This window comes from Dinoponera quadriceps, unplaced genomic scaffold (genome assembly GCF_001313825.1).
Source record: "Dinoponera quadriceps isolate SergipeBrazil2010 unplaced genomic scaffold, ASM131382v1 scaffold1395, whole genome shotgun sequence".
NCBI classification, from domain to species: Eukaryota; Metazoa; Arthropoda; class Insecta; order Hymenoptera; family Formicidae; genus Dinoponera; species Dinoponera quadriceps.
The window spans coordinates 1,732,713-1,747,323 of NW_014556488.1; the positions used below are offsets into that span (position 1 = coordinate 1,732,713).

The 14,611-nt window shown below is 48.1% G+C and overlaps 1 protein-coding gene across 6 annotated transcripts in view; it reads left to right on the plus strand.

Annotated features, from left to right (window-relative positions):
* LOC106747705 (flocculation protein FLO11) overlaps window positions 1-14,136 on the plus strand; it is a 52,698-nt gene extending 38,562 nt beyond the window's left edge. For all 6 annotated transcript variants that reach the window (XM_014625500.1, XM_014625501.1, XM_014625506.1 and 3 more), the window contains 3 exons: window positions 10,690-10,956; window positions 11,388-11,644; window positions 12,029-14,136. In XM_014625500.1, the coding sequence (XP_014480986.1) occupies window positions 10,690-10,956; window positions 11,388-11,644; window positions 12,029-12,484 (980 nt within the window). In that variant the 3' untranslated portion in view covers window positions 12,485-14,136. The remainder of the gene's footprint in view (window positions 1-10,689; window positions 10,957-11,387; window positions 11,645-12,028) is intronic.
* The last annotated feature ends 475 nt before the right edge of the window (window positions 14,137-14,611 follow it).

The following is a 14,611-nucleotide window of genomic DNA, read 5'->3' on the forward strand; positions in this document are numbered from 1 at the left end:
TATATATATATATATATATATATATATATATATACATACATACATACATATAGATATATATTATGCGACTTTTGGACTGCTGTCTGCTCTTGTGGGCCTCGAAAGCCGAACGTTCGTCGTACATGATTATTATGTACTTATATACGAGTCGTACACGCCAAAGATGCTCACCGCTCGAGAGACTCGCGGCCTCTTTTTCTCTCTCTCTCTCTGTTCTCGCTGCGTTAATCTCATTTGCGACGACGCGGTGTATGATAAACGAGGTTACCTCGTTATTAGGATTACCGGGAGATTTTGTAGCGCCATTATCGCAGCTTTTTCACATGCTATTTCTTTTTTTCTTTCCACGTACACACGGGTGTCGTTCTTTGAGGGCGCGAGGGGGGCCATGTGTTTTTCTTATTTTAATTTTGTCAAATTATTATTTCACGTTTCCGAAGTTAAACGGTTATGTTGCGCGAAATAAGCTGCGGTTAGTGTAAATAAGCGAATAACAGTTTCTCGTTTCTCCGATTGGAACAATTTGGAATAATGTAAAATACGCTTTAAATTTACGCTAAATTCTCGTCGCACAATCACACTTAGTGTGTGTATGTGTGTACATATGCCCGCGACGACTTTTATTTCCGTTTTATCGAGATTATTTTCGAATATGTATTATCCGCGTATGAGAGCGTTTGGAGCTCACGCGGTGAGCGTTGGTTATTACAGTTGCGCCGTCATTAATGTTTAGGCAGATGCATGATAGTCCTGTCTATTTGTCTCTATCTCTTTGTCGCTGCCTTAAAACCTTCGTCTTAGTAATCAGTAGTAAGTTACATACTAATAGACCGTATCACTCAGACACGATCTTCGCGATCAGGCGAGCGAAAAAAAGACTCTGTCCATCTCGGTACGATCGAATCATGATCCGCGATCAGGCTTCCTCATCGAATCCAACATCCATCGACACGCTCTCGCCATTACGTCCGCTTCTCTTTTCTCTCTTTCTCTCTCTCTCTCTCTCATTCTCTCTCTTACCGCATAATATCGTCGCCGAAATAACATATATTGTCACCCTCTCTCTCCCTCTCTCTTTCGTTGTCTGTTTGTCTCAACGGTATGAATATTTACGACATACTTAACAATCACACAGCTGTTCGATGTTGCTCGTCGCTAATAAAAGCCGATCGCGCCGAAAAAGTCGAACGTTGTCTCGTGTGTGTCACTTAATTAGTCATGCGGTACGATTCAGCGGGGAATTATATATCGTATTTGTGTATCGTGTGATCTACAGTATTGAATACAAGGTTAATCGCGAATCAAAGAGACACGCGCGCGCGCGCATACACACAGACAGATTCGCACACACATAAACTCACGCATCATCCATCAGTGTCTCTCTTGACTCTTCGGTGCAAAACAATCGGCTCTGCCACCGTCGATGCACACGAACGTGCGTATCAACGTGTGTGTACACCGAGGGGAAAAATTACCGTTCTCTAACTCTGGCGCGACTCCAGTGACGCAATCAGCAAGCCGGCGCGAATGGATAGCGCGTTTTTCATCGCCCATCCGTCGACGATCGACGCCACTGCATAATTCATGTTTCGCTATTATTCTCTCTCTCTCTCTCTCTCTCTCTCTTTCTACCCCCTACTCTCATCCGTCTCTCTCTCTCTCTCTCCCTCCTAACGCGTGCTCGATCATCCTCCATCACTTTCCACTGTATCGTCACGTCCGTGCCGTTATCGCCATCGTCATCACCGTCATCAGCACCACCATCGCTACTATCATCGTCGTCTTCGTCATCGTTATCATCATCATCATCGCCATCGTCAAGTACCTTCGTCGCCCGCGCGAAAAACGAACGTTACGACGGTCGTCCCTCCCCTCTGCCCCTCTTCGCGGATCGAAACTAGACCGTCCGTGATCCATTCCTCTTCTCTCCGTCTTTCTCTCTCTCTCTCTCTATCTATCTCGCGTGTTCTCCTCATTCTTCCACGTAAGCTCTACGCGCGTGAATATACGCGGGCAAGTGTCGTGATTAGATTGATCAGGAGTGGCAGCGGGTGTTTCAGCCGCGACGGGCCGCGTCCGCTGGAGCATACGGGAACCCTCGACGGTTACCTCGGCGACTGGTTTGTCGACGGGTGTGCCGCCTATACCACCATTACCGCCGCCACCCCCGGGCCCAGGGCCTGCCCCGCTCCACAGGAGGCCCCCGCAAGCCCATCGCAAATGTACGTTCACTGTGCCACGTACCTGCTGCCCGCCTCACGTCGGTCTGACATTTTCAGAAACTGCATACAGCCCACAACTACCACAACCACCACCGCCACTACCCTCCGTCTCCGCCTCCCTCTCTAAAACGACTCACCCACCCGCCCTGACTCGAACTCGTTGATCTTGATACATCTTATTAGGCTCACCGTAGACCTTGTATGTAGATCTCCCTCAGAGCGGTCTCTCTCTCTCTTTCTCTCTCTCTCTCTCTCTCTTTCTTTCTCTCTCTCTCTCTCTCCGTGTGAATGATTATGACTATATATATATTTCCGTTATATATACCCTTTATACATATATTTATATATATTATATATATATACAGTCTGCTCCAAGAAAGCTATCGCAAAGTCAGAGGTTCGCTGGAGCCTCGCTTAGAGAATCGCTTGATACGCGACTCCGCACTCGAGTATCCGAGGGCTAACACGACGTACACGAATGGACCTCAAAGTACTTCTTCGCCTTTCGCGAGGCTGATGATTCGTCCGCTGATAATTCGTCATGCCGGAGAGCTCTGTATCGTTGAAGGGGCTTCAAATCAACCGCGCGAGTCTGTCTCACTTGCGCCGGGCGCAACGGCAGCTTCAACCGTGACGCTTCCGATGTATAATTCGCGAAAACTCGGAGAGTGAGATAATAACGCGCCGCCGCGTACTCGAGTGCGGGAGAACGATTAAAATGTTTCGACAACTCTCCGAGATGTGCAAGGAGTGAAGCGTGATTCGCGGCGCAGCTGCGGGGAAACGGATTCCCCGCGTGCGAAACAACAAGTCGAAACCTCGCGGAACGATGTTTCCTCGCGTGACTCTCGATTCTCGGATCCCGTGTGCGATATTTGGAAGCTCGCAGGAGGCACACGCGCTACCTCAGTCGGACACCGACGCGGTATTTCAGCTACGACGAAACGTTATTCGTCACGTTTTCAACTCACCCTCACACGCGGAATCGTCCGTCGTGCCGCGAATTACGTTCCACCCCCCGAACCCCTCAGCAGCCCTTCGCCCGCCAACGCACCCCCTCCAATAAAAACGACTGACCTTGTAGGAGCGCGCTCTTGCATCCTCACTTGGCGGTACCCAAGTTAGACCTCGACCAGTGGCGATGCTCGCGTGTCGAACGCGTTTGAATTCGAGCGAAAATAACAAAAATGTGTGACACATGCAGCGATGCGTGCGAAAAAGTATGCGTGAGAAAAAACTGGTTGAATGTATTTTTAGTCACAATTCGCTGAGCGAGTTTGAGATCAATTTTTTAATTAGTTGGTTAGTTAATTAATTAGCTTGATAGATGCGAGATTGTCGCGAAATTTCATCCCGAATTTCATCGCGATTCGACACACACGTCGTTGCTTGTCTCGACGAAACCGAGGATCGAAATCATCGGAACGCTCAAACGTCCAAGTCTTCCATCCAGAGCGGCCTTAATACACGCGGCAACGTTCAATAGCGAATTCGAGATAAGAGCATATCGATGTCGCAAGGAAAATCGTTTCGCTTTACTTTACGGCCGACACGGTTGCGCGCTTAAAATTCGATTGCATCGTCGTAAACAGCCAGAAGTTTGTCGGTCCGCCGAGAGTAGCGGGACGGGGGTTAATTTGTAACGTAACGAGGTGCACGACGGCTGAACTTACAGTGAATCGCGTAATTGCTGATGAGAGAATTTTTCCCTCGGGGGGCTCTTCGTGATCTCGAATTTCCCGTGGAAAACGAGAGCGAACGCGAAGAGACACGAGGTCGCCCGTTCCACCACGGAGGCTCTCTTCCTCCCCGCGTCCGGCGATCGCACGCGCGCAGTATGTCACGAATGCAATATAAATACCGCGGTTTCGACGATTCCGGTTAGCTCCGTTAACACAGCGCATTAGACCGCGGTCTAATGAGAGAAGCGGTTATTATTTTGACGGAGCTTTAACGGAGCGCGCGCGCGCGCGCGCACAAAGCAAGAAAGCCCCCACAGGCTCTATTCATCATTGTACTCTTTCTTGTACGGTATGTTCTAGCCTTCCTCGCGACCACCGTTCCTCCCCATCGCCCTCTTCATCACGCCAAATCCACTACCACCACCACCACCACCATAACCGCCACGAACACTACCACCACTACCACCACCGCCGTCACTACCGCTAACACTAGCGCAAGTACCGCCGTAAAACCCCCGATAAAGCATTCGGTTCATACGACCGTCCATCACCTACCTACGTCGGGTGCTGCCGCTGCGGCCAGGCCGGAGCGTGTTAAAGATTTAAGCCGGTGCCAAGGTGCGAACGAGGCTCAGGCAAAATTGGCCCGCGGGCATCCAGCAGCTGCGGCTGCAGCCGCCGGCGATGATCCATCCAAATCATCCTCCGATAGTCGATCCGCGTCAAATCGAGCCGCTACCGCCGCCCAAGCTAGTAAGTAGCATGCTGCCGGTTAAGTCTCGGTCTAGTCTCCGTTTTTCTTATATTACGTCGTCCAGTTAGCGTGTCTTTTGCTTCGTGTGCTCGCTGTTCTGTGTATATATAATACTGTTCCGTTTTTTTTATTATAGACGCTGGTTTGTGAAACCCTGATTGGTGTAAGACCCTCTCTCTCTCTCTCTCTCTCTCTCTGTGTATGCCTTTGTATCTCTCATTCACTGATCTCTGCCTCTCGCTGCCTCTTCTTCTGGACTCTCTCTCTCTCTCTCTCTCTCTCTCTCTCTCTCTCCCTCTCTTTTCTTTCTTTCTGTATTCTAGCGATTGCCTACTTGGTCCTTTGTCGTGTTGCATGGTACGTCGTGCGAGCGTCGATTTTGCGAATGCAATACTCGCGAATTCAATGCGGTAGAGCATCGTGTCGACTTTTTTCTACTTTTGGATCTAAGAGATCGGGACAAATTCCTGAGTAACGGTTCGCAGGACAAGAACCTTGGCACGTTATTGCCCGTGATAAATTGTAAAGAGCAAGAACGTTAGAAACGCCGCTTTGTTCGTCGCATAGCCCTGTACTCGGAGAATCGTGACTTCGCGTCATTCGTGGTATATTATCTGTGAAACACATCGTGGAGAATTTAGCAAGCGCCAAATTTCCGTTCAAACACGTCTAATGAAAAATAAACAATGTATACAATTCACACAGATTTATATTCACCGTTTACTATTTATTATTTCAATATTAGACACGACTTATTCATATTGTAATTTATTTAACCTCCGTATTTGCGTTTTATCTGTTAACCGTCGTAACTTATAATTTATCTATTTATTTGTAATCATTTTAATAATTATCGTTATTTATTCATACATACAGATGTACAGCTGATGCTGCGCTCTTTGGTCGATCTCAATGTATAGCATCTTCAATACTTTTAGACTCTGTAATCATTAACATCCAAGAAAAGAAATTATTATTATTATTATTATTACATTTCTCACTAAATAACATCCATGGAGATTGCTCGGCGCATTAATCGAGTTGGATAATCGACGCTCAAGTGCACGTACCGACGATTACCTCTCGACAAGGGACACACACACACACACACACACACACACACACACACACACGATGCTCCCTGAAAATCCTCCCTGAAACATCACAACAATCGCCACATCCAGACTTCTCTGGCCGAACACCGAGCAATAATCCGCCACATAACATATGTGCGATGCAAAAGTGTTGCTAGAGTGAGTGTCCGCATCGATGGAGAAACGCACGGCACTCTTGATTCACGGGCAAGATTCTCTCGTGGATCTCACCTCCCGCCGAGTATAAACACACTCCTCCTCCCAGCCACGACTTTTCACCTTATACTCGTTTCGAAGTGCATACGTCACGAAGCGCGTACGTCTTATAGACGGTATGGTACGTACACATTTTGTATGTACATGACAGCCGCGAATCCGCAACTTTCTCGTCTGTGTGTACTCTCTTCAAAATTCTCGCGAAATCGCACACCCCGGTGTGAGGAAGTTCGGCGAGAACTCGAATTGCTCACTACGGAGAAACTTCCGCACGTACTGGCACCGCCGGGAAAGCGCCGGAAAGTATTGCAAATTAGGCGAGAAAGCGTATTCTTTGACGAAACTACACTGAGAGAAAAATGTTCAGTGTTTGTAACTGTACTCGTCACAGCAGCAGCTTGTAGCAATGTTGACAACTTCGTAGCGATGTTGCTGCAAGCTTCTGTGTTGCATAGGTGATCGCATAAATAAAGGAATTTCAAGTCAGGACAATCTCATTGATCTCAGTAAGCGTTAGAAGTCGAGATATAAATAGAGAAGCGATATTGGGGAGGATCGGTTGATCGAATCACATGACTTGAGGCGCGGTTTTTTTTGTAACGACTACGTCAGCGATAATGATCTTACGTACATGTCGCTGTTACTATTTTGTGGATTAAAACCAGGATAGATGAAGCCGAAAATGATTGTGATGTCAGTGAGATTTCTCTCAGTGTACAACTGTATGCGCTTGGGTCACCGACGGCACCTATAACGGAGTCTCGGGATCGATCTTTCGTCTTCGCACGGCGACGTACACGACACCAGACTCGTCTGGCTCGTGTAAAACGAGGTACTCCGCCCGTTTGTGAATTCTCTTCCACGTCGTAGAATTGAGCCTCACGACAGCGAGACCGAGCGCGAGTGTGAAAACACAGCGGTCGCAATTCCATGAGAGAAGGTTCACGCAAATCCTACGCAAATTGACTTGGATTATTCCCGAAATGCTCGCGTACACCTGATTATTCGCGTCTGACTTTACATTAGCTCGGATCTACAATAGATGTAGCGAGCTTTAAGTCGTAAGAAATTGACCAGTAACGGTCGAATGTGAGAAGAATAATCGATCGTTGGTCGATTTTCTTACGGCTTAAAGCTTACCGCACTTATTGTACATTCGGACGTACATCTCGGTCCGCAATCTTGCTCCTAAGCGGTAAACAAATTGACCAATCACAGTCGTTTGTTGGAAGAACAATCGATCGTGGCTGGTAGGTCTGCTTACTTTTCGCGTCTTAAAGTAAATTGTGGATCGAGGCTTAAAAGCCTTCACACATGGATTGCCGTAACCGTTAAACATAAGGCGTAAGAATTAGCCAATAAACGAACGTATAAAACTGTCCAACCTATCATAAAGCATACATAAGTTACAGTGTTTAACGATAAGCACAGCTTATGTTTATTTCACGATTGATTAAACAATTCTATAAGTTCGTTTATTCGTTCATTCTTACGCCTTATGTTTACTGTTACAACAATCCGTGTGTGAAAGCCTTAAGGACCGTCTATAATAGCCGCAGAGTAAACGATAAACTAATTGGATTTAAAAGGGCGTTCCATTATTCCCCGTCGCCAGTTACGAAGGATAACAACTTCTAGTTACAAAGTGCTATTTTCGGTTTTCAATAGACAATTGCGGTTGCTGAAGAAGAATCGCCCAACTTTTAACTTCTTGGCGACAGCAACTGGTGATTTCATCTCATTGCAACCAGAAATAGCACTTTGTAACTAGTAGTTGTCATCTTTCGCGATTGGCGACAGGATGTTTGCGACACATTGTAGAGTGTCCTTTATAGTCTAAGAATAATCTACTGTGGTTGGTCATTTAGCTTACTGCAAACTTTACGGCTATTGCAGACAGTCCTTTATGCATATTGTGCGTTTTTGCGCGGTAACTCGTAGCCATTCTCTTCGAGAGCGTCGCTGTGTGCATTCGAGTCGAAATTTTACTCCTACTTTTCGTCCTATTTAATTCTTCATTAAGTGTTCAAAGGCCTTCTAATGTGCTCTTTTGGTGCTACAAGTGGAAACTTATTTCCGTTTTCTCCACTTGAAGACGTAGGCCGATACTCATAGTTGGATCTTATATTTAAGACCGTCTTAAATTTATCTTCAGATGCTGTACGGCTCATTTCATTGGCTTTGAAACATCTGAAGATGAACTTACGGACGGCCTCAAATATAATTCGACTATGAATACTGACCTTAATGTAGAATTTAAAATTTCGACTCGGGCGATCTGATTTTAGACTTACATTAAGCCTATTTAGTTCTACGTTAATTCTTCAAGTGAAGAAGACGAAAATAACTTCCAACTTGTAGCGTTAGAGAGGCATTAATAACGCTCCTTCGACGAAGGGAATTCAGACTTGCCGGAGAGAAATTTTAAATTCCACGTTAAGTCTTCAGGTGGAGAAAATAACTTGGCATTTGTAGGCATCGGAAGGAGCACAGCAGAAGACCTATGAAGACTTAACGTAGAACTAAATAAACTTAATTTAGAAATCTCGAGTTTTGCCGAGCGCCGGCAAAGATCGCGGGCTCTGGCAGCTGCCTCGATGAAACACGAACGAAAGAAAGGGAGAACGACGCGAGACATTAAACGCAGCTTCCCGTTCGCTCTTCGAGAGACGGTCGTCGAGAATCCGTCCGGCGGGAGAAGTGAGATTTTTACCCTGGAAACCGGAGAAACTGGGACGGTTCTCCAGCCGGATTTCAAGCACGCTGTATTTCCGACGATGTACGGCACGCGATTCGTTATTCTCACAATGATATCCTCGCAGGGCTTGCTTTGACACCGATAATTGGAGCGCTCGTCGAAACGGACGAAGCGCGAAATGAGATGTCTCGATCGCGGGATCCGTGCACAGTCGGGGAGTGAAGGGAGGGGGTAAGCAGGATCGTTTCGCTCAGTCGAAGCGGGGAATAACAGACCGTCTCTATGTTAAGTCCTTTGTCAACCTGTTGCGCGACACTCTCACACCTGCACACCCACACGCATATACACACACACGCGCGCGCGCGTGCGTTTTGTATGTATATATACGTACGTATACAAGGTGTCTCCCACGAATATCGTAAAAGATCTCGACAGCGTTATTCCGGAGGTTGATTAAAGTCGACGATCCCACCAGGCGGGAACGTCCAGCTCGCGGTGGTCTTCCACTTCCGGTCGACCCGATCTCGGTCTCATCGCCGATCAACGTCTAACCGGCGCGTGTAATCGGCGAAATCAGCCGAGCCGCCGAAAATCGATGTCGCGTAGTAATTGCGGGCGTAATTGCGGCCCGGAACGCGCAAACTATGCGCCGCGACGTTAAAACTGGCTCTGATCGCCCGTAACTCTTGGAGGACCACCGAGGCCTCGGCGTTCTCGTGTCCACTACGTATAGATATCTGCATTGTTCCTCTTTCTCTCCATGTTTGTGCATCTATATGTTTGTTATACGTATCTTTTTTTTTTTTACTGCATCCTAAGTACGCCATTATATACTACCCGGGATATATATATATTATTATACTCGCAGTGTCTTTAGATGTAGTCTCTTGCTCACATCCGCGAGGAGAGTTCCGCCTGCACTCGATGTTACGATTAAGTTCCTTGATCTTTTGGCCGGGAGAATGTGAGGGAACGGTGTGTGTGTGTGTGTGTGTGTGTGAAAGCTAATTCGCGGCTAACTCGCGACGTTCACGAAGGTGTCAGGACGACACGGTCGATGAAGTCGTCTCGTCGCAGCAGCGCGAAATACCCAGCGTTTTTTAGTGTCCAATCCACTGATGTGTCCACCCGATGACGTGCTCCACGTATTTTTCACGTCCGAAAATAAATGGGGCGGCGAGAGGGAATTCGATGTTCCGATATCATCTCATTCCCTTTCGGCCCTTTTGTCGACGTTATACGAACGCTCTCGCTTGCGACCTTCCGTCAGAGCTTGAAGCTGAGGGAGTGAAGAGATTAATTATACTCATTATTAATATTTAATATTTAAGTCATGAATATTTATTGGGTTATTTATTCATTTATAGTGGAAGGGATTCGTGAAAATTAAAATTTTAAATATTGAATTTTAATACTCTCTCTCTCTCTCTCTCATTATTTTGCGATTATTTCACGGTCGGCGAGACGCGACTGACGTCGCAGCGAAAGGGTTGTTTTCCTGGTCACCTGTAATTGGTCACGTCGAGTTATGCATACTGCATTTATAATGGTTGAAGCGAATTCACGATTCCACAGCCCCTCGGGCGGCATCACCGATCGTGTAACTTGTAACTCCTCCGTGGCACTGTAACTCCTAGTAATTTACACGAAGGCCAACACCTAGACTGTTAAGTTATCAACCCCGGTATTCCGACTGCAAGCACGCTGCTGCGACGACAACGGGCGGAGGATACACGGTAAACTATCTGCGCGCCGTTTCGTAGTTCTCGCGAATAATTGTTCGACGTTCTCGCCGGGTGGCGATTTCATAGATATCAAATTTCCGCGTTGTCGTCGTCGTCGTTGCTCGGTCGTCCGATGTGAATCAATTCGCGGGAACACGTCGAGAGAACGTCGGGTGTGGAAGACGCGAGTCGTCCGGTCGTCCTCGGCTCCATCGAGTGCAAGCTTCGCGGGGTCACGGGGTGGGAAAGGGGAAGGGCAGGCCCTACGTCGGCATTAAAGCGGCGGTTAAACGTTCCAGTGACGGCCGAGCCCCAGGTAAATGGGGATGTCACCGGCGGGGACTCGAGCGTCGCGTCGACGCCGCCGTCGCAGACAACGCAGGCACCACCGGCGCCAGCCACGGCAAGTCCGTGGCTCGACGACGAGCCGGTGGTAAAAAGTCCGCCGGAGCCGACCAGGGTGAAGTCGCCGGAGCAGATGATCATGCGCTCGCCGGAGCCCGTAAACTGGACCGTGCCTCTCGATACCGGCAAAACCTTTACCGTCACGCAAAACGTCCGAGAGGGTAAGACCAGGCTTCCATCTCGCCATTCGAACGCACGGGGGAAAATCACTCAAAGCAGACGGCAAATCTCTCGTACTGTCGGAGCGAATAAATAAATACAGGCTGTTTCTTAAATGTCGTCTAATATTTAGAATTTAAGAATTTATTTTTGAAGTCATATCGTGAAGAATGAAAAAGCTGATAACACACACATTTCTTTTTTTCTTATCGTGAATTTTCGTCTAACTGTTCATTCATCTAACCGATGAATGAACGTTTTCGTCTATTTGATCATGCATTTAACTGATCTTCGTTTAACTCGGTCCGAAGGAATCGCCGGAAATCCAATCGGATATTGAATTCATGAAGTGAATAGTATTATTATGTAGATATCCGATTTGCAACGTTTCCGATGTCTCACAATGCCCTGTTCTGACTTCTTTTTACCGAAGAGCCCCTAACGCGTCCGCATAGCGAGGCGAAGACGTGGGCACCGTCGTCGGTACCATCGGCGCCGCAGTCAGCACCGCCGGAGCTCGCGGCACAGCACAAATCGCAACACTCCCAGCACTCCGGCTACAAGTCGCCCGAGAGCGAGAGCGTTTCGCTCGGTAGTTTTAGCGGCATTAACGGACATAAAGATCTGGACTCGGAAAGGGACAGCCCGTTACCCACAACCGCTCAGGATACACTTACAAAAGGGGAAAAGGTCAGGAGCAGCGAGTCAGCCGGTGTATTTCTCATTCAATTATACAGAGTGTCTGATGCAATCCGTCCCAACCGTCGTATACTTGTAGTTTAGGTCAACGTAAGCAGAAAAGTCCTGCATCATTTTGCAAGTTACAATTACAGACTCAACATTTTGATTTCTTTTATTCATATTGGCCTAAACTACAAGTATAAGTATATGGCGAACAGGACATTCTGTATATCGTAGAAACTAATTAATTATTTCGTACGCTTATGAAGTACCAAAAGTATACAAAGTAAACATGACCAATTTATTTATATTGACAGTTGACGTTCTAAATCTTACTTGGTTCGATTAAATCTCACGCCATTTTCGCTATTTTCGCATATCGCGCAATTCCAGGAGGCCGCCGACACCGCCGAGGAGACCAAGGAGCGGCAGAGCCCGGAGCCGTCGATAAAACCGGTGGCGGGCACGTACCTGAGATGCTTGGAGGACCCGATGTTCGAATTCGAGAGGAAGAAGCAAGAAAGCGGCCGCCTGCCGACCACCACGAGCGCGCCGATGACGACGACAACGACGACGACGACGGCGACGACAACGGCGTCGTCGTCGTCCGCGCCGCAGCAGGGTTATCGTGTTCTCGAGGCCGAGTCGCCTCAGACCGGCGGCGGTGCCGTAGGCGCCGGTGACACCGCGTCCACCACCGGTAGCACCGCGGGCGGTTATCACGTGCTGGAAGCGTCCCCGGTGGTTCCAGGCTCGGCGCAGCGTTCGGCAGCGAGCGACGTTCTGGAGAAGGCGCGAAATCGCTTCGACAAGTTTTGGGGGAAGGGCAACAACGACACGGAGAATTAGATGTCGCGTCCTCGAAACCGTGGGAAGAAATGGCAAGAGGTAGAGGAGGGAGAGGAGGAGGTGACGAAGGAGGAGGAGGAGGGAGAGGAAGAGAAGAAGGAGGTATAGGAAGACGCTCCGACGGATTCCACATTCCCGTTGAAGGATCTCTCGTCCTGGAAAGACTCTTTTCGGAGAAGAGAGAGAGAGAGAGAGAGAGAGACCGTCACCCCGTTGTGTCCTACCGTCGAGTGATCTGTCCACTGTGCTTTCGTAGCTTGTAGCCGCTCAAGAAGTGAGAATATCGTCGAAGGCGTTGTAATATCGCGATCGAGAAGGAGAAAAGACGAAGAATATGAGAGGACGAGCCGAGGTGTGTCTCCATGAAAGAATTCTCCCCCGCTGATCGCCGATGATAAAAGAGAGAGAAAGAAAGAAAGAGAGAGAGAGAGAGAGAGAAAGAGAGAGAGAGAGAAAGAGAGAGAGAGAGAACGAAATCCTACAAAGCTTCTTCATCATTCCTATCCTCGAGATGCCACCTATTCTGAAAGTATCGATGAACCTGAAACGACGAGGCAATTACACGTGCTCGACACAAAGCGACAAACTGTCGAGGATCCCGCGATCTCGTCGAGGTTGGGAAGACGTTCGCGGTGTGAGGCGCGAAGAAGCGGGGGAAGGGACGCAAGTTCGAAGGCGGAAGCGAGGCCGGTCGATGCTGTCGAAGATTGGCTCCCGGGAATTCGAATTGCGGTCGCTCGGAAGCGCAGCGCGCTTCGACGCTCCGTGTCTTCCGATGATTGATCTCCGCGTCGAGGGCCGATGCGACGGGGTTATTAGGGTTACGTTGTCGTTATCAGCCGGGGCGACAACGGACGAAGCGACGATTGAAGCAGCGGGCGATATCCTTCGGGGGCTGAATTTTCGGAATCACAGTCGGAGACTTTCACGGAGATATGCGAGCTCGGGAGGAGGAGGACAACAAACAAGGTTTCAGCGTCGAACAATCGGCCGTTCTAAACGACCAAGCGGAGCTTCCTGTGCCCTTCCTTCTCAGAAAGCGAGAGACAGTAGGACGGTATATATCGTGGATCTGCGGACGTCCGGTCGTTGGTAGTAAGAAACGGAAAACGGAAGAGGAGAATAGCTGCAGGCAAGAGGATACGTCAGGGTGAAGGGTCCGACGGATCGACGTCGAGAAGCTTTACGACTACGGTGCGTGCAGGTTACGCGTCGTCGGTCTCGTTTGAGTGAACCTCGAGGAAGAATCGAACTCGAACGTAACCATCTACACACCACGTACACACACGCTTACAGGCAACGTATCATGTACGCGTACATATATACGAACATTACACACACAGACAGGCATATATACGCGAAGAAGATATACTCACACCTTTTCCCTTTTTCGACTGACCAGCGTTTCGAGGTATTATAGGCTATCATAAAACAGAACACGATTGCACGTGAGACAGATCACACTTACACGAACACACCGTCGTACATGCGTATATGTACATATGCATCTATTCATATTTGTATATGTACATATGCACACACAGGCATACAGACGCACGCGCAATCTCTCATCAACACGTACGTAGAGACAGCGTCTAGACGAGTACACACGTGAAAGCATTATATAGAATATTAAAAGTAATCCCACGGGATCCGCCGTAGTTAAGCCCGAATTCTTTTTCCATCGATAAAAGCAAAAAGACAAAAAAAAAAGAAGAGAGAAGAAGAGGAAAAAAAAACTCGAAGCCGAGTATGTCGCGCGAACATCACCAAGTCGGGGGAGAGAAAACGGCTTGCCGCTATAAATAAATAAATAAAAAAGAAGAAGAAGAAGAAACCGAGAGAAGGATGAGTAGCCTTCGGCTTTGTGCGTTTTATATAAGTCTATATACGGAATACAATTATACACGCGTATACACGTACGTATACATTTACGGAGTATCGCACTCGCGGGTTAAACAGGAGCGCGGCCGCCGCGGCTGGGGATTCCCCGGATCCGACGATATACATACACGCACACACACACACATACACACACCGCTATCGCCACGGTGAGGTAATTTCCGCGTCCGGAAAAAAACGTATTCTTTACGGCGAGAACGCTCATTCAACAACGAGATAGCGCCC